The sequence below is a fragment of the Vipera ursinii genome, assembly GCF_947247035.1.
Source record: "Vipera ursinii genome assembly, chromosome: 1".
Classification (NCBI taxonomy): Eukaryota; Metazoa; Chordata; class Lepidosauria; order Squamata; family Viperidae; genus Vipera; species Vipera ursinii.
In genome coordinates, this window is record NC_139512.1 from 176,035,886 (window position 1) to 176,061,388 (window position 25,503).

Sequence of the window (25,503 nt, forward strand, 5' to 3'; positions counted from 1 at the left end):
GGGCGATGTGGCTTCCTATTTGTCAGCAGCCGCAGCAGCCGACTCCTCGGTCGGGGCTGCGAAGGACCGTGGCAGGCGAAGCCCCTCTCCGGGGAGTCTCCTCCCGGGGTCCCCGGTAAGTTACTTCGGGGGCTCTCCGAGGAGGCTGTCCGGAGTAATGGGGACAGGGAAGCAAGACATGGAAATGGGTCCAGAGGCGGGGAGGGTCGAGGAACCGGGAAAGGAGGGTTGGCGGTGGGGCTCGCCTGGGCGGGGACGAGCGGAGGGCTCGGAACGAGAAGGGAACGAGCAGGAGAGGAAAAATCATCGCCGAGCCCGGAGTAAAACTTGCCAGGGCAAATGAAAAAAAAAAAGCGGTGGCGAGGGTGGATTGGGTCGAGAGGAGACATTTTTAGTAAGAGGGGGTGGGGGGAAATCCGGAGGGCAAACATTGGAAACCAGAACGCTAGATTTATTTTATTTATTTTTATTTTAATTCCATTTATATCCCGCCCTTCTCCGAAGACTCAGGGCGGCTTACAAGCTTAGCAGTAGCCTTCATTCTATGTATATGCCTGCTTGTTAGGGCTTTCCGATTATTGACTTTTGGAAGAGCGTAAGGAATTAACGCTCGACTCTACTGCAGGAGGGTATTTCTGAAAGAAAACGACCAGTTCCTAATCGTTTTCAGTCAGTTGGCCATCTCATTTTGTTCATCAGTGTTTGAAGCTTGACAGGGAGACCTTGCTTTGAAGTTTAGTATTCAACATTGAAAGGAAAGCATTAAGACACGAGGTGTGGAAGTACCGAGCCTTCCATGGGGGAAAAAAGATTGTTTGCAAGGTGTCTTTGATTGGAAACTTTCCTTAAATAAAGCATGTCAACAGTCATATGATTTAACTAGGGTAGCGGATTGAGTGATTGAAATCGGGTTTATGCTTCCAAATGCAGGGTTTTTTAAATTGATAGTCGCCTCTCTCTTTTTTTTGGCAGGTGCCCCATCATGTTGTTTGCCTTATTGGAGAATTAAAAAGACATCTTCTGTTATTGCTAACAACTATTAAGTGTCCCAGGATATCACAATTGGAAAGATGTTGAAGACCTAAAATTAAACGGGATTATACTGACATTTAATCCAGCTACAAGAACATTCCTTGGAGTCTCTTGGAGTCATGGTTCTTAAAGAGTTGAAGAATTTCCCTTTGTTTGCTTGCATACTCTGTATCCATCAACCAGCTTAATTTTATTTGGAGGAGGGGACAGATTTTCCAAAGTGCCATTAATGAAAAGGAAAGGGCAGATTGTCACACTTTCTTATTTAAACTCTGCAGTGGTGTTAGAGACTAATTCTGTTCCTCTTTGGTTGTGTCCATGAACTGAAGATAATAATTTAAATTGAAACAGAGAATGTTTGGATCCTGATTAGAGGATACTTCACAACCAAATAAGAGGGAGTTTAGGATGGCATCCAGGGAGAGGCTTTATGAACTTTGGATGCTCTACTGTAATAAGGTAACTTTTTTTAAAAAAAGTTGTAATTAGTTGCAAGTTGTTTTCTAGGTGCTGAATAGCTAAGGTTACAGTGGAGATACGTCATAATATAGTGAGAGAATATTTTTCAGAGTGTATTTTCCAGTATCATGAATTAGCCACCAATAATTAAGTTTTGGATAGGTTATAATTTTTCTGTTCATTCAGGTTGTGAATATCATAAATATGCCAGCCATACCACCATGCCTCCCATAGGGCTTGTAGTAGTAACAATTTCTTGTAGATGCATTGGCAAACTTAGCCTCGTTTTTTCACAAATAATTCTTAGGATTCTGTAAATTTGATGGTGAAGGTTGAAAATGATTTAAACTGAAGAAATAGCTTCCTACTAACAAAATGATATATGTACATCAACCTTATAATGTTATGCACCATCATATCTACCTAGAAAGTATCCTTAGTTTTGTTATGTGGTACATTTCTTGTATTTTCTTTATCTTGACTTTAGTTTTGTAACCATTGCAATATCTTTAACAACTTTATTGTACAGAAAGTATGACATTTATGCGCTCATTATTATATAGCAAAAAGGAAGCTGCAGAAATGCTTCTCTGAGGAAAGATTTATTGTTGAATAGTTTTTGGTGCCTAAGCTGGCAAACTTTTCAAATATAAACTCCCTGTTGTTTGACAAGGCTTATGAGCAGGTACTTAATAGCATAATCTTAAAAAAGTCTGATACTGAACTAGAGTTTACGGTAGCGGTAATTTCTATTTTTTTATTTCTAAGAGTACTAATCACTTCTGTTTTCATGTGCATTGTTTTTACACATAAATATTTTCTGATAACTTACTGGCTATCAAATAGGAAAGTTTAAATACATATCTTTATCCTTTTTTAAGATTACTTTTATGGAAAAAAGTATTTGAAAAGGTTAGCTGGGAGCTAAACATGGTACCAGTGAGACTATTTGCTCTTTGATGGGAGAAGATTAAATCCATTGCAGAAGATAGCCTGAGGGATTCCCAAAGTTTATAAATAAAACACAGGATGGATAACTCTTCATGATCAGTGCTAAGAGTCACCTGAACTTTGAGATGGGTGGCAAGCAAATTTGATAAATAAACAAGGTGGTAATTCCAGTGACAAAAAGAACATCCTTTTTTTTCAGGAGTTGCCTCTTTTGAGATGCACCAAAGTACTGTGTAGTTCACCCTATCTGCTAGTTACAGTGATTATGTATTGTATGTGGTATATAGATCCAAGAGACTGATAGTGAACTGTAGTTTTTTAATGCAAGAATGGACATGAGCCAGGTCATTCTTATTGTAGCTTTGTAGGTTGCAATATGTTCTAAGAACACTTTTAGATATCAGAAAACCAATTACTCTCTACTATTGCTGACTTCACATATTGATGTGGTTTGGTGTTATTTGATTTGAAACAGTGTGTAAAATTGCCCATTGTACCTTATTACCTATGGTTTAAAGTTTAGTATATGTAATTCAACTTTCATGGTTTATTCAGTTAATGATAGCTTTGCAACAGTTCATGAAATTTTTGGTTCCTTTTCCACGGAACCACTGATTGGTTCAAAATTGGGAAAGGAGTCCGGCAAGGCTGTATACTGTCACCCTGCCTGTTTAACCTATATGCAGAGCACATCATGAGAAAGGCAGGGCTAGATGAATCAAAAGATGGAATTAAGATTGCCGGGAGAAATATCAACAACCTAAGATATGCAGATGATACCACTCTTAATAGCAGAAAGTGAAGAGGAACTAAAGAGCCTCTTGTTGCGATTGAAGGAGAGTGCAAAAGTTGGGTTGAAACTAAACATTAAGAAAACCAAGATCATGGCATCCGGCCCTCTCAATTCCTGGCAAATAGGTGGGGAAGAAATGGAGGTAGTGACAGATTTTATTTTCCTGGGCTCCAAGATCACTGCAGACGGGGACTGTAGCCAAGAAATTAAAAGACGCTTGCTCCTTGGGAGGAAAGCCATGGCAAATCTAGACAGCACACTAAAAAGCAGAGACATCGCCCTGCCAACAAAAGTGCGTATTGTCAAGGCGTATTCCCAGGTGCGATGTATGGCTGTGAAAGCTGGACCATAAGAAAGGCTGAGCACCAAAGAATTGAGGCCTTTGAACTATGGTGCTGGAGAAGACTCCTGCAAGTCCCTTGGACTGCAAGGCGATCAAACCGGTCAGTCCTAGAGGAGATCAACTCTGACTGCTCTTTAGAAGGCCAGATCCTGAAGTTGAAACTCAAATATTTTGGCTTCCTTCACCTAATGAGAAGGAAGGACTCACTGGAGAAGAGCCTAATGCTGGGAAAGGTTGAGGGCAAGAGAAGAAGGGGACGACAGAATGAGGTGGCTGGATGGAGTCACTGAAGCAGTAGGCGTGAGCCTAAATGGACTCCAGAAGATGGTAGAGGACAGGAAGGCCTGGAGGAATATTGTCCATAGGGTCGTGATGGGTCGGACACGACTTTGCAACTAACAACAACTGTCATCTCCATATATGAAGGTGGTTAACTGAATATCAATTTCAAATAATTAAATTCAGAACCATTGCTGACAAGTATTGCTAAATCAGCTTCTGAATTTTGTTTATTATTGGAGTGGTCTTTGGTCTTGGATCAACAAGTTTTATTGGCTCTCAAATACTGAGTTTCATATTTTCTAACAATGCAAGCAATGATGTGAGAGCAGTTGCTTGAAGAAGGCTAAGTACTGTAAGTAAAAAACAGATATTGAGAATAAGTTTATGGCATTAGACAAACAGTTGTATGAGCTTTTGCCATAAATGGTAGAAATACATCTGTTTTTAATATCAAAACTTAATATAAAATGGTTTCAAATCACATGACTATCTTCCCCATCATGATAAACCAGCATTCTGAAGAATTCAGGCTTACGTGAATTTCTGTTGCCAGCAGGTATGTTTGAACAAACCAGAGCTTCAGTGGTTTGTTCCATTCCCCTCATTGATAGAAGCCAGATAAGTGTATCAGGACACCTTGATGAACAGCAGCTATAACTCTTGAGAAATTGGCTTACCATAACATGCTACTGCATTCCATGAATTGTATAATAACTAAGTTAATAATGCCTGCTAGATCTCGGTTGCAGACTGCTAGATGGCAACAAAGAGATACAGAAAAATATAGCACTTTGCTCCTGTTTTGTAGTCATGCAGAGCTTTATAGCCCAAATCTGGGGGCTATGAACCTAAGCCTCATTGATTTATTTTAGATATGGTAAACCATGAAACCAAACAAAAAATTTACCGGAGTCAATATATAGGCTCTTTCCCAGTGCTAGAAAGAATTACTATGTCCTACAGAGTAATATACAGCAGATAAAATTAGACACGTTTTCAAAATTCATTTCTACATTTTCTCCAATTATTAGAACCTTGACCAGAGTGCATTTTGGATTTCTGTAGAAAATTTGAATATATTTCCTCTTTTTATATCAAATTGGTAAGTGCATATTACACGAAGACTTTGTTCCTTTTTAAGACATTTCTTTAAATATCTTTGTATAACATCTTCCTGCTAAAAAGTAGATGAAGAAAAAAATGGTCTGTCAAGAAAATGCCCTGCAGAAAAGACAGCAAAAAAAATATCTTTTAAAGGTTGGCAGAAGTTCCTCTGGCCCAGTTTATTTTCCTATAGGCAACTTCTAAAGTCTTGTAATACTTCAATTCAGTCATTGTTGTGCCAAAAAAACAGTAATGAGAACAGACTTTCTCTCCCTTCAGCATGTTTTGGGTGATGCTATGAAGATAATATAAATCACTTATTGGGAAAAGGCTATGGGATCACTGTTTGCTGCCGATAATGGTTAAAGTTCTTTTGACTAATAATTGAGAAAATACCTGACTAGTTGCGGATTTATAAACAGAGAACCCATTGATTGGTCTATATTGTAATTATCAGTTTAGAGCAGACATGTCAAACACAAGGCCTGGGGGCCAGATCCGGCCCATGAACTGGTTTCATGTGGCCTGCGAAACCATCCTGGAAACAGTGAGGGAATGGCCCCCACTGCCTTGGCCCTAGCCCAGAGACCCTCCTCCTGCCAGAGACCCTCAGATCTGTCCCACTCCTGCCCAGGCCCCCATAGGCACCCTTGATGCGAACGATGTAGAGCTGGCCACGCCCACCCAGTAGGCCATATGCACTCTAGCCACGCCCACCCAGTAGGCCACGCCCACCCTGGCCATACCCACCTGGCCCCTTGAGGGCAACCGCAATGCTGATGCGGCCCTCAATGAAATTGAGTTTGACACCCCTGGTTTAGAGATTATGAAAAATTCTAGTTCCTCATAGTCAATTCCATTTACTGAATATCCACCAAATTTAGTGGGCCTGTCCAATGTTGCTGCAGATTTATTAGCTGAAGTCCTGTAGTCTTTTATTTGGACTATTGCCAGGATCTATGGGCAGATCTTCCTTTGTCCTTCTTGCAACTACTGAACTTGGTCCAAAAATTGCAGTATTCATTGTTCTCGACCTCCCTTCTTTTTTCCTCATGTTTCCTTAGACCACAGGGCTTCTCTTTTAGGGCCAGAGCCCAAAGTAAGCTCTTGGTTCTACCGTTTAAGGCCAGTAGTTTGCTATTCTTTACAACCTGTCTCAGCTCTTGCATTAGCACGATCCTTTGTATACAGCATGATCAATGGGACAGGGTCACATTTTCATTCCTTCTCTGCTCTTTACTCCATTCTTCATATGCATTTCAAGACTTGGATCCATGATTATGGAATTGTTTCTCCACCTCCAGCTCTTTATACTTTTGGATACAGTTAAGAAAGAGTTGAAAACTTGCTTATTAAATAAAGCCAGCTGATTGATGGAACTGGTTGGTTGTGAGCAGATGCTGAGAATGACATTGAGAAACGTTCAGTAACAGGGATGTTTTGTTGTAAATCTGATTAGTAAAGGTAGACTTCAAGGATAGAATGGTTTCAAATCACAGGACGATCTTCCCCATCATGATAAACCAGCTTGATATAAAAAAACTTTGATTCTATAGTTGTATGAATGCTCTTTTTACACTACCTATAAATATATAACTGTGTATATTGATTTCTTTTGTGTAATTTTATTGTTTGTTAATTTTTATTTGTAAAATTAAGTGTTGGCCTAAAACCAAGGTGTAAATCAAATCTCAGGTTCTTGTTTTGTACCCAAGTTGACCATGAGGATGTTTGCTTTCCATTGTTGAGAGCCTCATCTAGTTCTCCATGTAAGCTAGTGAAGTGATTGGATTTTTATGTATTTGGAAAAGCCATTATGACAGCTGTTTCATAATTTTAGAAGATTTTTTTTTCTTGAAAATGGTTTAGTGAAATCTACACTAGGCAAAGTTTTTTGCAGGTAATGTTTAAAAGACTAATATACTACAATGTATTAAAATATTTTTAGAATTTAAAATTTCAAAACACTTTCCTTGCAAGTATTTAAAGAATATTTAAGTAAATAGATCTCTCTCCTTATAAGCTATTGAATCAGCAAATTTAATGTCCTGAAATGTTCCCAGAGTAATTTAAAAGCCTTTGTAGGCATAGGTCACTAGACAGCTGTTGTGCTACAAATACTTTTGTCAGTGAAATTCTGGTTAGAGCTTTGAAATGGAAGCAAATAAGGTCCCTTGGCAAAGAAATTACTGGGTATAATTCATTCTAATTGCATTTTAGTTCAGTGTATCTGGCAGAGAAGGGAGAGAACATTTCTATGGGAAAGACTTATGGGTGCGGCTGAATGCTGGGTGCTTAGAGCCATTAGCAAAATCTGCTGCATATCATAAAACATTTTTATAAAAAAAAATCATAAACCGATCTTTACTCTAACAGGACTTTTATTGTTCTGCAGTATTTGGTGTCGTTTCTTTCTGCTGTATTTAATCCTTTTGCAAGGGCAGGGTGTGGAGAGGGAAATGGGATATATTTTAATCTGAAATCAAAACTACATAGTCTAGTCATTGGGAATTAGTCTGAAACTTATGATAGATTTGAAACCTCAACTGTTGTGCAGAGTGGAGCATGTTATTGTTTCTTTTGATTCTAGTATTGACCTTGTCACCAACCATATGCTGAATTTCTATAATTGATCATCCATTCATCCTTATAATTCTACTAAAATGAAATGTTTGTTTCTCACAATAGTCAGAAGAGTCATTCACTTTTCAGTACTTTGGAATTATTTTTATTGTAAAGCTAGTTCTACTGATGGCAATTGCTTGACAATTTGGCTTGATTTTCTAGGGCAGGGCAATGTAAATGTTTTTTCATTAATTGATAAGCTGAATGTATCTGTCTTTGTTTTATTAAACTTGTTATTAAAAGCTAGAAGGATCTTTTCTGTATAGATCACTGTTTAGTGGAAGCTTATTATTATGAAGTTTGGTTGAATGAAATTGTTTTCTCATATTTTGGGTGGCCTCTTACTCAGAAAAATGTTTATAATTTGAACATCAGGATTATAGATTATAGATAAAATAATTTAAAAATGGCAAACATTCTACTTAGAATCATGTACTGTATATACTTATAAGTTCTGAATTAATTAATACTATTATAAGACTCTTAAATATTTTATAGTATTAAAAGCCAAGAAATTTGGATGAACTCAAATTGGTGGTTTTCTATCCTAACAAACTATGGTTACAAAAAATTAGGAATGAAATTAGTGGGGAGTACCCAACAGATAGAGAATTCTTAATTACCAAAGTATTGTTTGGCAATTTGGGTGCACAAATATATAGGAACATAGGTCAAGTGTTTTCCTATTTTTTTCTTAATTATAAAATCCATAGCTTTCATTATAACAAGGGCCAGTAAGGCGAAGAACAAAAGCCAGAAGGCTGATTTTTCAACAAATGTGACAAACTGAGAAACAAACATTTCATTTAAATATTTTATAGTATTAAAAGCCAAGAAATTTGGATCCAAAGCTCTCATTTTAATTGGGTTGAGGTCTCGGACATTGTGACACTAACTTGATTCACACACTGTATATAATTAGTAATCATAGTTTGCACAGAGTAATAGATGGGCTCCACACATTATGCTTAACCAAAATCACACAAATGATGAGTGAAGACCATTAAATCTTCTCTGCCTGATTTTTTAAAAAAATTAATTTCTCTTTTCATTTATTCTTTTTCATATATACTTAATCATATATTGTATGTCTTATAGGCATGATGTATAAATATGGCCTCAAGTGGTCAGATAAAAATTGCATGAAACCAAAATTCCTTATCGTTCCAATAAGCATTAAGATATCAAACATCAAATAGATCAAATGTTTTATAAGAGCAGTACAGTGTGATTATATATGTGTGTGTGCGCGTGTGTGTGCGTACACACACACACAGCTTTCTCTCCATTATAGGGGGATTTATAGATGACATAAAGTTAGTCTCACTCTGACCTTGCTGCCCATGACTGGTAATGAGCAGATTCTGATTAACAGCAAAATCGGTTGAGCATGTTGGATAGCCTCTATATGCCCTATATTATGACCAACCAACATAGCACACACCAGAAACATTCGATCAGCTAGGTGGCATGTGGGCTAAGTAGCATGGCATTTGATTGATTTGGTCACATGGCACTGATAATGTCTTATGGAAAGGCATTCAATTGGGCTTTTAAACTGGGGAGGGAAAGAAGTTTCCTATGGATTTACTAAAAGTTTTGTCCCATTTAATGTAGCTTTTGCTAGCTAGGGTGTCATAGAGTCTGTTATGTAGTGTGTGTAGTTTAGCAGGGACAGAGCTACAGACCATCATAATTAATTGATTAGGATTTTTTTTCTTTTGTTCATGTCTGATTCTTCTTTAAGACTGCCTGGAAAGTCAGTCAGTTTTCTTGACACTCAAAAGTGTCTCTGGAGATTCTCATTCATCCAGGTCATGGTTGTCCCAAAGGAGCTTTTTCTAAAAGGCAACTGGACTTACTTGGTTTCTTTTTTTCTTTAAAAAGGCTTCTCATCCAAGAAGCTTCTTCAGTTCTAAATGACTAGTGGGGAATGAAAGAATTTATATTCTTTGCAGTCATCTGGTCATTATTTATTTATTTATTTATTTAATAATATTTCTATACCGCCCTTCTCCCGCAGGACTCAGGGCGGTGAACAGGGCAAGAATAAAAATACAAATTACAAAAGTTAAAACTAAATTAAATAAATGCCCACATACTAAAATACATATTTAAAACCTAATAAATAGCAATAACAAACCCACCCCCCGATCCCCTCATCAGGCCAGGCCAGCTTGTTCAAAAAAGTATGTTTTTAGCTCGCGGCGAAAGGAGCGAAGGTCGGGCGCCGTCCGGAGCTCAACCGGGAGCTGATTCCATAGCTCCGGGGCGCCCACAGAGAAGGATCTCCCCCTGGGGGCCACCAGTCGACATTCTCTGACCGGAGGCACCCTGAGGAGGCCCTCTCTGTGGGAACACACAGGGCGGAGGGAAGTCGATGCCGGCAGCAGGTGTTCCCTCAGGTACTCCGGACCCCTGCCATGTAGGGCTTTGAATACCATTACTAGTACCTTGAATCTCACCCGGAAGGCAACTGGTAACCAATGCAGCTCACGGAGCAGAGGTGTAATGTGGGAGTATCGGGAGACTCCCAACACAACTCTCGCGGCTGCATTCTGTACCAGTTGGAGCTTCCGGGTGGTCCTCAAGGGCAGCCCCATGTAGAGAGCGTTGCAGTAGTCAAGTCGAGAGGTCACGAGCGCATGAGTGACCGTGCATAGATCATCCCGGCTTAGATAGGGCCGCAACTGGCGCACCAGGCGAACATGGGCGAAAGCCCCCCTAGTCACAGCTCCTATATGGTCTTCCAGGGTGAGCCGTGAATCTAGGAGGACTCCCAAGTTGCGAGCCCTATCTACGGGGGGTAATAATTCACCCCCCATAGTAAGAGGTGGAATGTCCGAATAAACCCGGGATGAAGGTATGCAAAGCCACTCGGTCTTGTCGGGGTTGAGGTGAAGTCCCTGGAGATAGGAGGAGAACCACTGTAAAACTGTGCCTCCCACTCCCAATCCCCTGAGACGCCGCAGCAAGATACCATGGTCGATGGTATCGAAAGCCGCTGAGAGGTCTAACAGGACCAGAACAGAGGAATGCCCCCTGTCCCGAGCCCTCCAGAGATCATTCACCAGCGCGACCAATGCCGTCTCCGTGCTGTACCCGGGCCTGAAACCCGATTGGTACGGGTCTAGATAATCCGCTTCATCCAGGACCAGAGGGAGCTGATGTGCCACCACACTCTCAACAACCTTCGCAAGAAAGCGAAGGTTGGAGACAGGACGAAAGTTGTTCAATACAGCTGGGTCCAAGGCAGGCTTCTTGAGGAGAGGCCTCACCACCGCCTCTTTCAAGATGGCGGGGAAGCTACCCTCACTCAGAGAAGCCGATATAACTGCCTGGAACCAGCTGCGTGTCCTCTCCCGGGCTGCATAGACCAGCCAGGAAGGGCACGGGTCCAATAAACATGTGGTGGTGCTCAGCCTCCCCATGATCCTGTCCACTTCCTCCGGAGTCACAGAATCAAACTCCTCCCAGGTGATATCGACAAGACCGCCCGTGTCCTGCTGGACAGACTCTGCCCAGTCAGAGTCCAAACCGGTCCGAATCCGAGCGATTTTGTCCGACAGATGCTGGTTAAACTCCTCGGCACGACCCTGCAAGGGTTCCTCCCTCACCTCCTGATTCAGGAGGGAGCGAGTCACCCTAAACAGGGCGGCCGGGCGGTTATCTGCGGACGCGATAAGGGTGGCGAAGTGGTTAGACCTCGCCTCCCTTATCGCAGCGAGATAAGACCTAGTGTAGGTTCTTAGTCGCAATCGGTCGGGTTCGGATCGGCTGGATCTCCAACCGCTCTCTAGGCCCCGTCTCCGACGCTTCATCTCCCGGAGCTCCGCGGAGAACCATGGAGCTCGACGGGATCTGCACCGGGTCAGGGGCCGCAGGGGTACAACTCGGTCAAGAGCCTCAGTGGCTGCCCTTTCCCAGGCTTCCACTAAGGCGTCTGCCGAGCTGTGAGCAAGGGAGGCAGGTGGGGACCCCAGCGCCGCCTGGAACCTCTGGGGATCCATTAAGCGTCTGGGGCGGTACCATTTAATTGGTTCCACACTCCCACGGCGGGGGGTGGCAAAATGGAAGACCAGCCGCAGGAGATGATGATCGGTCCATGACAGGGGCATAACAATTGGGGAGCCCCCACCAAGATCATCTAACCACCGTCCAGATAAGAAAACTAAGTCAAGAGTGTGGCCTCCCTCATGAGTCGGTCCTGAAATTACTTGCGTCAGGTCCATGGCCGTCATGGAAGCCATGAACTCCCGAGCCAACTCAGATGATCCTCCCAGCGATGGTAGATTGAAGTCCCCCAAAACTATAAGTTTCGGGAACTCAATCACCAACCCAGAGAGGACATTGAGAAGCTCAGGCAGGGCTGCTGCTATGTGACTAGGCGAAAGGTACACCAGCAGCAAGCCCAACTGCGCACCAGGGCCGCATCTCAAAAAGAGAGACTCACACCCGACTATCTGGGGAACGGTGGCCTCCCGCGGACATAAGGTCTCCCTCATGACAACAGCCACACCCCCACCCCTACCCTGAGCCCGAGGCCGGTGTAGCACCCGGAAACCTGGTGGGCAAAGGTCAACCAGAGGAATCCCTCCCTCTGGGCCCAACCAAGTCTCCGTGATGCAAGCCAGGTCCGCCAGCTCACCCTCGACCACATCACGGACGAGAGGAGCTTTATTAGCGACAGACCTGGCATTCAAGTACACCAGCCGGAGCTCAGGAGGCTGCACATCCTCACTCCCAGAGCCCTGGGGCGGAGCCAGAGGGTCGGAGTGCCCCACCGCTTAGCACTCTGAGGGGTTAGTTCTCTGAGAATTGTTGAGGCAATTTGGGGGTTTATCTGTAGTCTCAGGGTCAAATGAATCAGAGTGTAAATAGGTGCGGAACTTTCTGGAACTGCTGAAAACTGCATTGTAAACAGGAGATAGGTGGTGTCATATCCCACCCCCAATTTTAATATAGATGGCCTCTTTGACTCCTCTTTCAAACCAGAGGTCCTCTCTGTCCAGAATACCAACTTTGTTGTCTTCAAAAGATACAGATACAGATGGATTGCTGAATCCTGTCCTGATGAGTTTGTTCTCCTGTGTTGTGCCATGCATTTGTGTGGTGGTGGTTTTGGCCTGCATATGTCTTACTGTATTGCATTACAGATAGCACATTGCTCTGTTTGTGTCTGGGTATTTTGTCCTTGGGATGGACAAGCATTGGTCTTAATGTATTCCTGGGTTTAAAGTGTGCAGGTATGTTGTGTTGGTTAAAAGTCCATTATACAAAACTCCCACTGCCTCTTGCCTAGGGCTGAGTGAAGTGATTGGCCCAAGGTCACCCAACTGGCGCTATGCCTCATGGTCTCCTGGTTTATACAAAACAGCACATTGAGGATGGGGAAAATCGTACTTAAGAAGTTGTAACTTTAAATCAAACTGCTTCAGCATAATTGAGTGTTTTTAAAGAGATAATCTAAAGTGTAATTATAGATACTTAGTCAGGATTCCAAGGAAATAAACACAAAATACCTTTGACTATATGTTTCAAATTTCCATTAGCTGAAGACTAATTCTTCTGTAATAGAGCTACTTCTTCTTGGAAGATAGAATTGCTTCATATTGCTTTTGGCAAATTGTACAGTCTAATTTTCCCATCATCCTAGTCTCTTGGGAGCCCCTTGCTACTGATACTTTCATGAAGCTGTGATTTTTTTATATGGATAGCTCAAGGGGGGGAAAAAACCTCAAAAACATAGTTGTTTTTGAGACGAGGGAGACCAAGTTGACTTAGACTCAGGTTACTATGAAATTACAGAAATAACTGTAACAACTACAAGAAAGCTGGATTTGAGCATACAAAGCAAACTTTCTCTTAGTTTGCACATAGTAGATTCAGTATATTGGATGTAAACTACATCTGTTGTACATAATTCTCTCTAAGCAGAAACAAATGATTCATAATTAACTTTTCCTCTTTCAGTGAATGAATAGGCTTAAACAGAGTTGATCCTTTCTTTATCTCTGGAGAAGCCTATACCAGCAGCCTGATACTGCCTGTTACCAAAATGCATTTCTTTAGAAGGCTTTGTTGTTGTTGTTAGCTGCAAAGTCATGTCCGACCCATCGCGACCCTATGGACAATGTTCCTCCAGGCCTTCCTGTCCTCTACCATCTTCTGGAGTCCATTTAAGCTCACGCCTACTGCTTCAGTGACTCCATCCAGCCACCTCATTCTCTGTCGTCCCCTTCTTCTATTGCCCTCAATCTTTCCCAGCATTAGGCTCTTCTCCAGTGAGTCCTTCCTTCTCATTAGGTGGCCAAAGTATTTGAGTTTTAGCTTCAGGATCTGGCCTTCTAAAGAGCAGTCAGGGTTGATCTCTAGGACTGACCGGTTTGATCGTCTTGCAGTCCAAGGGACTCGCAGGAGTCTTCTCCAGCACCATAGCTCAAAGGCCTCAATTCTTTGGCGCTCAGCCATTTTTATGGTCCAGCTTTCACTGCCATACATTGCAACTGGGAAGAACATAGCCTTGACTATATGCACTTTTGTTGGCAGGGTGATGTCTCTGCTTCTTAGTGTGCTGTCTAGATTTGCCATGGCTTTCCTCCCCAGGAGCAAGCGTCTTTTAATTTCTTGGCTACAGTCCCCATCTGCAGTGATTTTGGAGCCCAGGAAAATAAAATATGTGACTACCTCCATTTCTTCCCCATCTATTTGCCAGGAATTGAGAGGGCCAGATGCCATGATCTTGGTTTTCTTAATGTTAAGTTTCAACCCAACTTTCGCACTCTCCTTCTTCACCTGCAACAAGAGGCTCTTTAGTTCTTCTTCACTTTCTGCCATTAGAGTGGTATCATCTGCATATCTTAGGTTGTTGATATTTCTTCCGGCAATCTTAATTCCAACTTTTGATTCATCTAGCCCTGCCTTTCTCATGATGTGCTCTGCATATAGGTTAAACAGGCAGGGTGACAGTATACAGCCTTGCTGGACTCCTTTCCCAATTTTGAAGCAATCAGTGGTTCCGTGTCCAGTTCTCACTGTTGCTTCTTGGCCCACATATAGGTTTCTCAAGAGACAAATAAGATGGTCTGGTATACCCATCTCTTTAAGAACTTGCCACACTTTATTATGATCCACACAATCAAAGGCTCTGGCATAGTCAATGAAGCAGAAGTAGATGTTTTTCTGGAACTCTCTAGCTTTTTCCATGATCCAGCGTATGTTGGCAATTTGATCTCTAGTTCCTCTGCCTCTTCGAAATCCTGCCTGTACTTCTGGTAGTTCTCGATCCACATACTGCTGGAGTCTAGCTTGTAGGATTTTAAGCATAACTTAACTAGCATGAGAAATGAGTGCAATGGTGCGATAGTTTGAACATTCTTTGGCACTGCCTTTCTTTGGAATTGGAATGTAAACTGATCTTTTCCAATCCTGTGGCCACTGTTGAGTTTTCCAAATTTGCTGGCAAATTGAGTGTAGCACTTTTACTGCATTGTCTTTTAAGATTTTGAATAGCTCAGCTGGAATATTGTCACCTCCACTAGCTTTGTTGTTGTTCAGCTTTTCTAAGGCCCACTTCACTTCACATTCTAGTATGTCTGGTTTGAGGTCAGTGATCACCTCATTGTGATTATCAGGGACTTTCATGGCAAAGATACTGGAGTGGGTTGCCATTTCCTTCTCCAGTGGATCACGTTTTGTCAGAACTCTCTGCTATGACCTTTCCGTCTTGGGTTGCCCTGCACGGCATAGTTCATAGCTTCATTGAATTACGCAAGCCCCTTCGCCACGACAAGGCAGTAATCCATGAAGGGGTTAGAAGGCTTTATAATAATTTAATTGGATTGAAATGTGCAAGTCTGGGAAAGTTTTTTTAAAATTATTTCTTCATTACAAAATATCTGAGAACTGAGTTGGAACTTAAACATGATTCTCCTCTGCTGTTGCTGATAACATAGGTTCAAATGAAATATGAGAATTTAATGTGGGGATTATCAAAGATGGAAACTTTGTATTGGCTCAACCTTTTACATGCAGAATCAAGATCTACATGGAATGTAACTGTCCAATTTATTGGAATAGTGTTACCGTTCCAATACATGAAATATATAAAGTTTTGAATAAAGCACTGACTTTTGAAACAATGATTAGAAATCATTATCTACCATTTTAAAACTTGGCTTGAATATGATTGGTGGAGTTATGATGCAAAATGGTTTATTTCTGATTTGAGAAGTGACAGATCTTTCCTCTTAGAGAGTGCAATGTTGTACTGAAAATAGCCACTGGCTAATCCAGTTTTTGTTTATAATAGTCAGCACTTCCTGATAGGATAATAAACTGTGCTGAACTTTGTATCAGGTCTGATTGAAGCTCAATAGATAATATGGGTAATTCTTCAAAATTTTGGGAAATATAGGTCTAAAAGCTACTTAAAGTAACTGGTGGTCTTCCCCATCCTTCTGTGGTATGGTAAGGGAGATGAACTGCTTTAGCTGGCAGATCTCACAAGATTATCCAAATTAAAGACAGGAATCAGGTTTTTTTTAAGCGCCACACAAATTAAAGACAGGAATTTGTATTTCTAGTAGAGGGGAGAAGAGAGAGCCATGAGGATAACTTTGGGATTTGGCTTTGGGTAACCAAAAATCTCGGTTAGCATGGCATATTGTTCATACAAAATAAATCTTTTGCTAAGGCCTAAGGCTATTGCTTTCTAAAATGTCAGAATCTGATGTGAAACAAATTGTCTAGAGATCATTAAATTGTATTGCAAATATCTTGTTTGTGCATTTTTTTTTCCTTTTCAAGTCAAAATAAAAGTAGAAGTTGTTTTGGGTAATTCCCAGATACTGTTAGTTGCTTTCATCTCTGAAATAAATAAATAAATAAACCAGTTGCTGAAGAAGTAAGTTGGATACAAATCTCCCAGCAGAATCTATGCCTCACATGGGACATGAAATGATTGGCTTGAGAGTAGTGTTGAGTGAGTTGTCAGAATAGAGTTTTCTTTTTTTAGTACTAGTAAATCATACAAATACCGGTATATTAAGGGCAATCGATATCAGGTAGTAAAAAATGCTTCGTATGTACAGTATGTATCCTCCTAGGAAATTTTGTATTCAAAATTAGTTTCACTGTCACAAAATGGTTGCTTAGTGACAAGTCACTTCAATAAACCGCACAATAGAGAACAAAGAAGCAGATCAATTTGCTTACATCTTATCTTTGCCCTTCCCTTAACTCACTTAGTGTTAATATTCCAGGCTACCCAAACTGTATCTGTCAACCAGTCATTATAAAAATTGTAAGGAAGTGTTTTTTATTTTCATTCTGTTTTATTTTTGTTCTGTTCAAGTATTTTACATTTTATGCAATGGATCCTCATATTAGTATTTTGTGGTAAAGCTGTTCTAGGATTTTATTTCTGGCTAAAGCAGTATGGAAATGCTTTAAATAAATTGTATATAGTTAGAATTGTGGGCTAAGGTAGTTTTTAAAAGCAACTAGATAAATTCATGATCATAACATCTGGTAGAAACCACAACTATATTTCACCAATCATGATGCCATCATCCAAACCACACTGATTATGCATCTTGCTATTTGTAGTTTGTGATCATGACACAAACTATATGCCCTACATAATCCATATCATTTGTGCAATAAAGTCATGATGGGTGTGACATTTTTTTCCACCAGCATCCATGTTCATGGGCTATGTGTCAGGACCCACCTCAATCCACATCTTAGGAAATAAGAACTCTTGGATGCAAGTTTAGTCCAAAAGGAAAATGTTTACTAGGATGGAATCGATTGTGGCAATACAAGACGGAATCTAACAAAGTTACATTTCAATCCTATATAAAGCATTCCCATTTCAGCCCCTCCCCTCATCCATTTGGTCAGATGTCAGGCCCTTCCATGGGAAAGGGAACTCTCCTTGGTTTTATGGTTATTGCTTCCTTTTTTGTACAAATGTTCCCTGTTGTTTGAAGATGCCTAAAGTCTATCCTCTCCCCCCCCCTTCGGAGAGATGGCAGAATCCCCAGAATAAGCACATTGTTCTACCTATACATTTATGAAATGTGATATAAATGGATTCTGACACTATGCATTTATCTCCTTATAATTAAATATATGCAGGAAACTTGTGAACTGAATGACAGAATAATCCTGTCTTGGTTTCTTGCTGTGTATGTGTGCTAAAAAATTCACTTGGGCACAGCGGATCAAAAAATGATGAACGACAATTGTCTTTGGTTTGATTTAGTAGCACGTTTTTCCTAGCATTTCGAAGGTTGGTTCAAGTGTTAGAAAAACCCTCTTGAAAATCAGAACATTGAAGAAGACATTCTGACTCCAAAGACAAGCTTCTACAAGACTATTCCAAAGACAATGGCTTTTAAAACTCCATTTAAAATAATCTCATACAAATACAGGTAGTTCTCGACTTACAACAGTTCATTTAGTGGCTGCTTGAAGTTACAACAGCACTGAAAAAAGCGACTTAAGACCATTTTTCACACTTACAACTGTTGCAACATACCCATGGTCACATGATCAAAATTCAGACATTTGGCAACTGACTCACATTTATGACGGTTGCAGTGTCTTGGGATCGTGTGATCCCCTTTTGTGACTCAAAAGTGCTTTTTCAAAAGGCAACTTGATTTTTTTTCCTTGAGGAAGGAAACCATCTCCTTTTGTGACCTTTTGACAAGCAAAATCAATGGGGAAGCCAGATTCACTTAACCTGTTACTTAACATGATTAAGCGATTCACTTAACAGCTGTGGCAAGGTTGTAAAATAGGGCAAAACTCATTTAACAAATCTCTCACTTGGCAAGAGAATTTTTGGGCTCAATTGTGGTTCTAAGTCGAGGACTACCTATATAGTTTTTCTTTAGATTTGATAAGCTTACTTTTGAAAAGTTATTTTTGCTGGTCTGTGGTCATAATAATGACCTGATTGATTGATTAGTCATTGACAAAATGAGACACTCTGGTGACACTCCCCTGGGCTGGGTCTGGCACTAGTCAAAGAAAAAAATGCCTCCCTCAGTTGGCTGTGACCATTGATTTAATTTTTTTAATTTAATTTTAATTTTAATTCCATTTATATCCCGCCCTTCTCCGAAGACTCAGGGCGGCTTACAAGCTTAGCAGTAGCCTTCATTCTATGTATATGCCTGCTTATTAGGGCTTTCACACACACCCCAAGCGGCTGTGTTTGCCAGAGAGTATGCTCTACACACCCTAAATTTTTTGGTTCTTCAGATGTGGTAGGGATTGATTTGCTTGGCCTTCCACTCTGTTTCTTCACAAGGAAAAAGGAAGCATTTGGACTTTTAGTTCAGCAGTAAAATAGCTTGTCCCTAGAGTCTCCCATGAGCTATTTTTACTGAGTTTTCCTTGTTTCTTGACTTTCAGTACTGTATTCAACCTTTGTGGAGTTTCTGAAAACTAGCAAGAGTTTTGCAACTATCAAAGATGCGGTTAAATCAGTGGCAGTATTAACGTCTGCCTAGCGACTCTACCTGATGTTGCTTGTGTTATAAAACCAACAGTTTTAATTAACACAAAACTAAACAAAGACCACTTGTACTAGTAGGTCATTTTGGAGGCATTGAAATTGGAGTCCCAATCTTCTTCTTGCCTGCAACTTATTCTGTATAGGAATTTGTGTGGGCAGCCATGAGGCCATTCTGTTCAGCTAATAAATGAAACTCTGCATGGAAGTCCTAGAAATGCATGTATGTATTTCATTTATATGCCCACCTATCTCACATTCTTGACTTATTTAGTTATTTGTCCATTTGTTAGATTTATATGCTATTTTTCTCCAAGGAGTTCAAGGTAGTGTAGTTGGAGGTCCCTCCACCACAGCAGCACCACAACCTGTGTTCTTCTGTATTGCCAATTATACAGGGAACATTTGCCACGAGTTGATTACATCTCTTTTATTTAAATTTCTGGGGCACTATCTGTTAAATAATAAAGATGAATTTATTTCTTTATATTAAAATTAAAAATAAAATTATTTATGTGTTGTTGTTAGTTGCAAAGTCGTGTCCGACCCATCGCGACCCTATGGACAACGTTCCTCCAGGCCTTCCTATCCTCTACCATCTTCTGGAGTCCATTTAAGCTCACGCCTACTGCTTCAGTGACTCCATCCAGCCATCTCATTCTCTGTCGTCCCTTTCTTCTATTGCCCTCAATCTTTCCCAGCATTAGGCTCTTCTCCAGTGACTCCTTCCTTCTCATTAGGTGGCCAAAGTATTTGAGTTTCAACTTCAGGATCTGGCCTTCTAAAGAGCAGTCAGGGTTGATCTCCTCTAGGACTGACTGGTTTGAACGCCTTGCAGTCCAAGGGACTCGCAGGAGTCTTCTCCAGCACCATAGTTCAAAGGCCTCAATTCTTTGGCGCTCAGCCTTTCTTATGGTCCAGGTTTCACAGCCATACATTGCAACTGGGAAAAACATGGCCTTGACTATACGCACTTTTGTTGGCAGGGTGATGTCTCTGCTTTTTATTATGCTGTCTAGATTTGTCATAGCTTTCCTCCTCAGGAGCAAGCATCTTTTAATTTCTTATTTATATGTAAGTGTTGCTAATGATTGCCAATTCTTGTTATGGGATAGTTTTGTGTTTTTCATTTATTGATTGTATTTTTATTGCTCAGTGACTGAAAGTTCTGTCTCTGTCTTTAGCAACTTGTGGGGTGGTGGTGCAGGTTGAATGGGAAAAAAAATCCTCAGCTCAGGTGGGAACTGGAATCTAATATTAATCTCCTTGATATTAGTCAAATGAGTGTCCTACCTTTGTCTTTGTACTAACTCTGAAGGTGATTACAACAATAAAAACACAGAGTGTTCCACATTATATCTGTGGAAAACTATATTTACAGTAAGTAATAAAACACAGAAGGGATTTACAGATAACTTACTTCCCTGTTTATGCTCATCAAATTCCTTCCTCCTTTTAGTTGTCCATATGTGCACCAGAGACATATCTGAAACAGTTATGCTCAAACTGTAATTCAGTTTAAAGATAAAGGTGAACTATGGTTTTCTTGAGTCCTCAGCCTTTGAATGACCTCTTTCTTGGCTCAAAGGGAGACTGAGCAATATGATTTCATGCGATCATGGTTTAATTTGTTGTTTGAAACTTGAGCTGTACTTCTCTTTTAAACACAATTGTTGTATTCATTTTTTATTTGAGGGATTTTGTTTTTATTTTACTCACATGTGCTGTTTTTCATATACCGTAATGCTATTTTGGGATTGTAAGTGAATTGTTTTAACTTATGTTTTACATGTCTTTGTTGTAAAGGATGATGGTGATGATTATGTGTTTTTAAATTTGGCTACTAGCTATACTGAATTAGGTTTTGCTTCTATGAAAGGTGATTATAATGTGTCTGATTTTAGGTGGCACTAGCAAATCTGATTAGAACCCTACATATTGAATAATTCTAAGAAAAGCTTCAAGGAAAAAAATTACTTAGCAATTGATTGTTAAAATATTTTGAAATGATTGTTAATTTTTTTTCACATGTGTTCAGTCTAGTTTGTTTCTGTTTTACTTAAACAAGGCCTTTTAACATTATATCTTGTTAAGTTTGCTCAAAGTTAACCAAACATTTCTACTTGTCATGCCTTATGACTTCTCGCTTCTTCAACATTAATTTGTGGATCATGGGAACTGGAAGATTTAATGAGGAAGACTTGCATTTTAGATTGTAAATTTCTTGGGGCATCTATCCTTTTGCGTTGTATACAAATGGCACTATATAAATAGATGTGGGTGTGTTCTGCCTGAATGAAGAAAAAAAAGCCCCTATAGTAGTGAAATATGGTGCCAATTATTCCCTGCCTTCTGGTAAATTAGAAGTACTGCAAAAACAGCAGTTATTCATTGCCTTTCAATAGAGGATAAAACAATTTTAAAAACCTGTCTTGCCTACATTTTTTCTTCTGTTCACTTGTGTCCAATTCTTGGAGCTGCTTGGACAAAACGTCCCTGCAGTTTTCTTGGCAAGCTTTTTCAGAAATGATTTGCCATTGTCTGTATTCTAGGGCTAAGAGAGAGTGACTGGCCCAAGGTCACTGGCATTGTGCCTAAGGCGGGACTAGAACTTACAGTCCCTGATTTCTAGGTTGACTCAGCCTTACATCCTTCCGAGGTCGATAAAATGAGGACCCAGACTGTTGGAGGCAATATGCTGACTCTGTAAACTGCTTAGATAGGGCTGTAAAGCACTGTGAAGCAGCATATAAGTCTAAGTGCTGTTGCTGTTCTAGCTTGATATCTTAAGTCTGTAGCCCAAACTGGCTTTGTCCGGACTGCTTTCCATGATGATAAAATAATTCAATGCCCTTTTTGCTGGAGCAACGTAATTAACTTTGGAGCTACATAATAAAGAATAGAACAACTAAACCTCATAGCTGTTTCCTTTAAATGGAGAGGTTTGTGATGTCAAAACCGAGAAAACTTACAGCAAAAACAAGACAGCAGCTTAATCACTTGCATCACTGGCTTTTCTTGGGAGAAGAGATTGTAATGTAGGCAAGTTTCTAACTCTCTGAGTTGGCATGTTTGCTATTGCCACGTTGGGGTATATGCTGATTTGTCATCTGGAAAGGATAGAAATGTTTTAAAAATAATACAAGAGTCTAGTGATGGATGCCTATTTACTCTGAAACTGAGTCACCCTCCCAGTCTGATTTTTCAATATATGTTTTTGCTTTGGAATAAAGTTTTAATGTCTTCTCATGTTCCTGATTTTGGGAAAGATTCTTTATTTCCATAGATACTGAAAGTGTGTCCACTTTTTACCAGTAGCTAAATCCCCCAACAGGAAAAAAAATCACTGTGCTATTCTGTTTTTGGAACTTTTTTTCCTAATTCATGTTGCAAGTTGTTTAGTTGATGATGCCAAGGTATTCAGAAGAAGGATTTCATAGCACATGACTCTCAGAAGCTCTGTAGAAAAGACAAATTCGCTTGTGTTTACAAAATATTGATAGTTGGAATTGCAAAATCTATACTTATTTCCGTGAGACTGCTTATCCCAATAATTGCAATAATCAGAATAAAATTATTGTAGAGAAGAAACTCAGTGAGAATGTGCTGTGACTTTTTAAAATAAACTAATTGTGTAATGCCTTGATCCAATGTTGAAGGATATCTTAAACCTATAGTTACTTACACTTGTTTGATTTAGATTTCACAAGGTTTAATCATAATTTATTAAGCAAACTATAGTCACTGATTTAGTGCAGACTGCAGAAGCTAAGTTTGTGTAACCTATAAAGCCAGACTGAAACACATCGCTTTGTTGCCAGATTTGTTTTATGAAGCAGACCAGTGAATCAAATCTTTGATCCATCTCACTCAGTATGTGCTGGCTGTAGCTCTCTGATATCCAAGTCTTTTCCAATTAGTTTTCTGTAAGCTACTTTAGGTGATAGGTATAAAACCTGTGTCTTTTGAATGTACACACCCTACCACTGATACCTGTGCCTTTCTCTTTACTCTCCAGTCTTGTTTAAATGATTGGTTGGAACAGGGTTTTCTCAATTTAGTAAACAGCTTCTCTTTTTCCATTCAGTTGGATAAAACATAAAGTTTTCTTTAAGTTGAGCTGAATTCATGACTTCATGAACATATAATATCTGAATTGATGATTAAATGAGAAACATCTAAATTAGTCATGTCAGAACTACAGAAGGAGTATACTGGCAAGCGACGTACAAAAACATTTTAAAATATTTCTGGGATTAAAAAACAACAACAATGTATTAAACCAGTCTGTTTTTCTTCACAGAAAGATCCAGACTACTTGAAGCTCTGGTTGGACAGTTTTGTTTCTAGCTATGAACAGTTTCTGGATGTGGACTTTGAAAAACTGCCCACTCGGTATGTTGAAATAGATCTGATTTGATCTGATATATAATATGGCTAAATAGATATACAATATTTGTGATAATACTTTTATCAAGTATAATAAGCAAATACACACTGTAATGAATGCACAAATCAAAGTGAAGAAGTCAGCACATCTTTTTATCTGATGGTCAACTCTTAATCCTGATAAAATGTATAAAATATATAATGTCCCCACATTTTGTGCTTATTTAATTTTTTCCTCACCATTTAATGGAAAATGCAAGCTGCTCTAATCTTAACTTTGTTATCTCTTTGAATCATATTTTATATTAACTTGTCTTGAAGAACTCATGTGAAAATGAGTTTAAGAAGAGACTGGTCAGTCACTTGTCTGAAATGGTATAGGGTCTCCTGCTTGAGCAGGTGACTGACTAGAAGATCTCTAAGGTCCCTTCCACCTGTATTCTGATTCAGTGTGCTTACACACAAAGACACACACACACACACACACACACACACACACACACACACACACACAGAGACAGACAGAGAGAGAGACCGTGATGTAAGTGGATAAAATCTTCAAGGTGGTGGATTAGTATCATGATTGAATTGTACATAGATAAACATTGCCATATGTACAAAAGGGGTAGAGTTTTTACCATGACAATGAACTTGGAGATTTAACTCCTCCCTCCATGGACATTCATGCACACGTGCAAATGTAAAATGTGAAGCAGCAGTAAATGGAACAATGCTGCCAAAATTTAAAACTTAGCTGCTGATTTTTCTATGCAGAAGACCTGCAGGAGAGCAAGACTTTCTTTTGGTTGACAAATTTAGTTTCGGGGAAGGAGTGTTGCACATGTGCATCAATGTACTATCCCCAGATTTGGAGATACAGATGATAGCACGTGGCCTCCTGTATGTTGATCCCGACGCACACAAAGTGCACAAACATCACATGGCCTGAAGACCTAAGCTGTTGTTATTCTCCAAAGTATACTTGGAACCTGAAACACAAAAGTTCCAGTCTGTTTCATCTCATATCTTACAGGTCATTTTGTCAGCAAACTGATCAAAATCAGTAGTGCCCCAAGCTAAAGTTGTGGTATTCATCAACTTTATTTTACATTAGGATATTCTCCCTTTGTTCCACACTGGTATTTCTTGTCCTAGCTTACATTCTTCAAAAATGGGTTTTGAGCTGTTAAATTATAGAGTCAAGTAAACATTCTTGTTTGCTTTAAACCAGGAAATGACCTTGGAATGTGCTTTTTGAATGTACTTACTTAGCCTAAGATAATGCATTCTCTTAGCAGCATGAATTCCTTGTGTGCTTGTTCAAAGGTCAGTCCTTGTGGTCTCTAGTGGAGCTTACTCATTGGTAAAGATGTGGAGTTATGTGGCAGTTGGGACAGAAATCTGGTCCCCAGTAGAGTGATCAGGAATGTCCTCAAATGCAGCATAACTGTAGTCCATCTACACACAGAGTGTCTGAGACCATGAAGTCTTAATTCTAAAATTACCAGTTTGCATCACTGAATAATCAGGGTGTAGCCTGATAATCATGGATGGATTTTCATTGTTTGACTCAAGTTTGACTCAAATTGACTCAAGTGAAAACAGGATACTGAATGTAGGATGAAGATTAGTAACATTTTGTTGAAGAAACTCCTATCAGCACAACCAACACAGAGTACATTATTTGAATCAACTTTAGACATTGGACTGAATAGAGCATTTAGTGGATCATTAGTTACAGTCTCCTGGTCACAGAATTCTTCAGTTGTGCCTTAATATTAATTTTAACATATTCTTAAAATAATAGTAATTTTGAAGACCTACAAATCAGTTTGGATGTTTACTTTATGGTTGATAACTTTTAGATTAAGCCTGAATTGTTTTATCATATCTTAACTAATAGTATTTTTAGGTATCATCATAACAAAATATTAAAAGGAAGAAAGTATACAATCTGTAGATTAGCAGCAGTGCTGTTTAACTGTTCAGTATAAA

At 39.7% G+C, this 25,503-nt stretch overlaps 1 protein-coding gene across 3 annotated transcripts in view; it reads left to right on the forward strand.

Annotated features, from left to right (window-relative positions):
• NBEAL1 (neurobeachin like 1) overlaps positions 1 to 25,503 on the forward strand; it is a gene marked incomplete at its 3' end in the record, with an annotated part of 109,227 nt that continues 83,724 nt past the window's right edge. For all 3 annotated transcript variants that reach the window (XM_083371268.1, XM_083371269.1, XM_083371267.1), the window contains exons 1-3: positions 1 to 115; positions 973 to 1,491; positions 23,423 to 23,514. In XM_083371268.1, the coding sequence (XP_083227394.1) occupies positions 1,441 to 1,491; positions 23,423 to 23,514 (143 nt within the window). In that variant the 5' untranslated portion in view covers positions 1 to 115; positions 973 to 1,440. The remainder of the gene's footprint in view (positions 116 to 972; positions 1,492 to 23,422; positions 23,515 to 25,503) is intronic.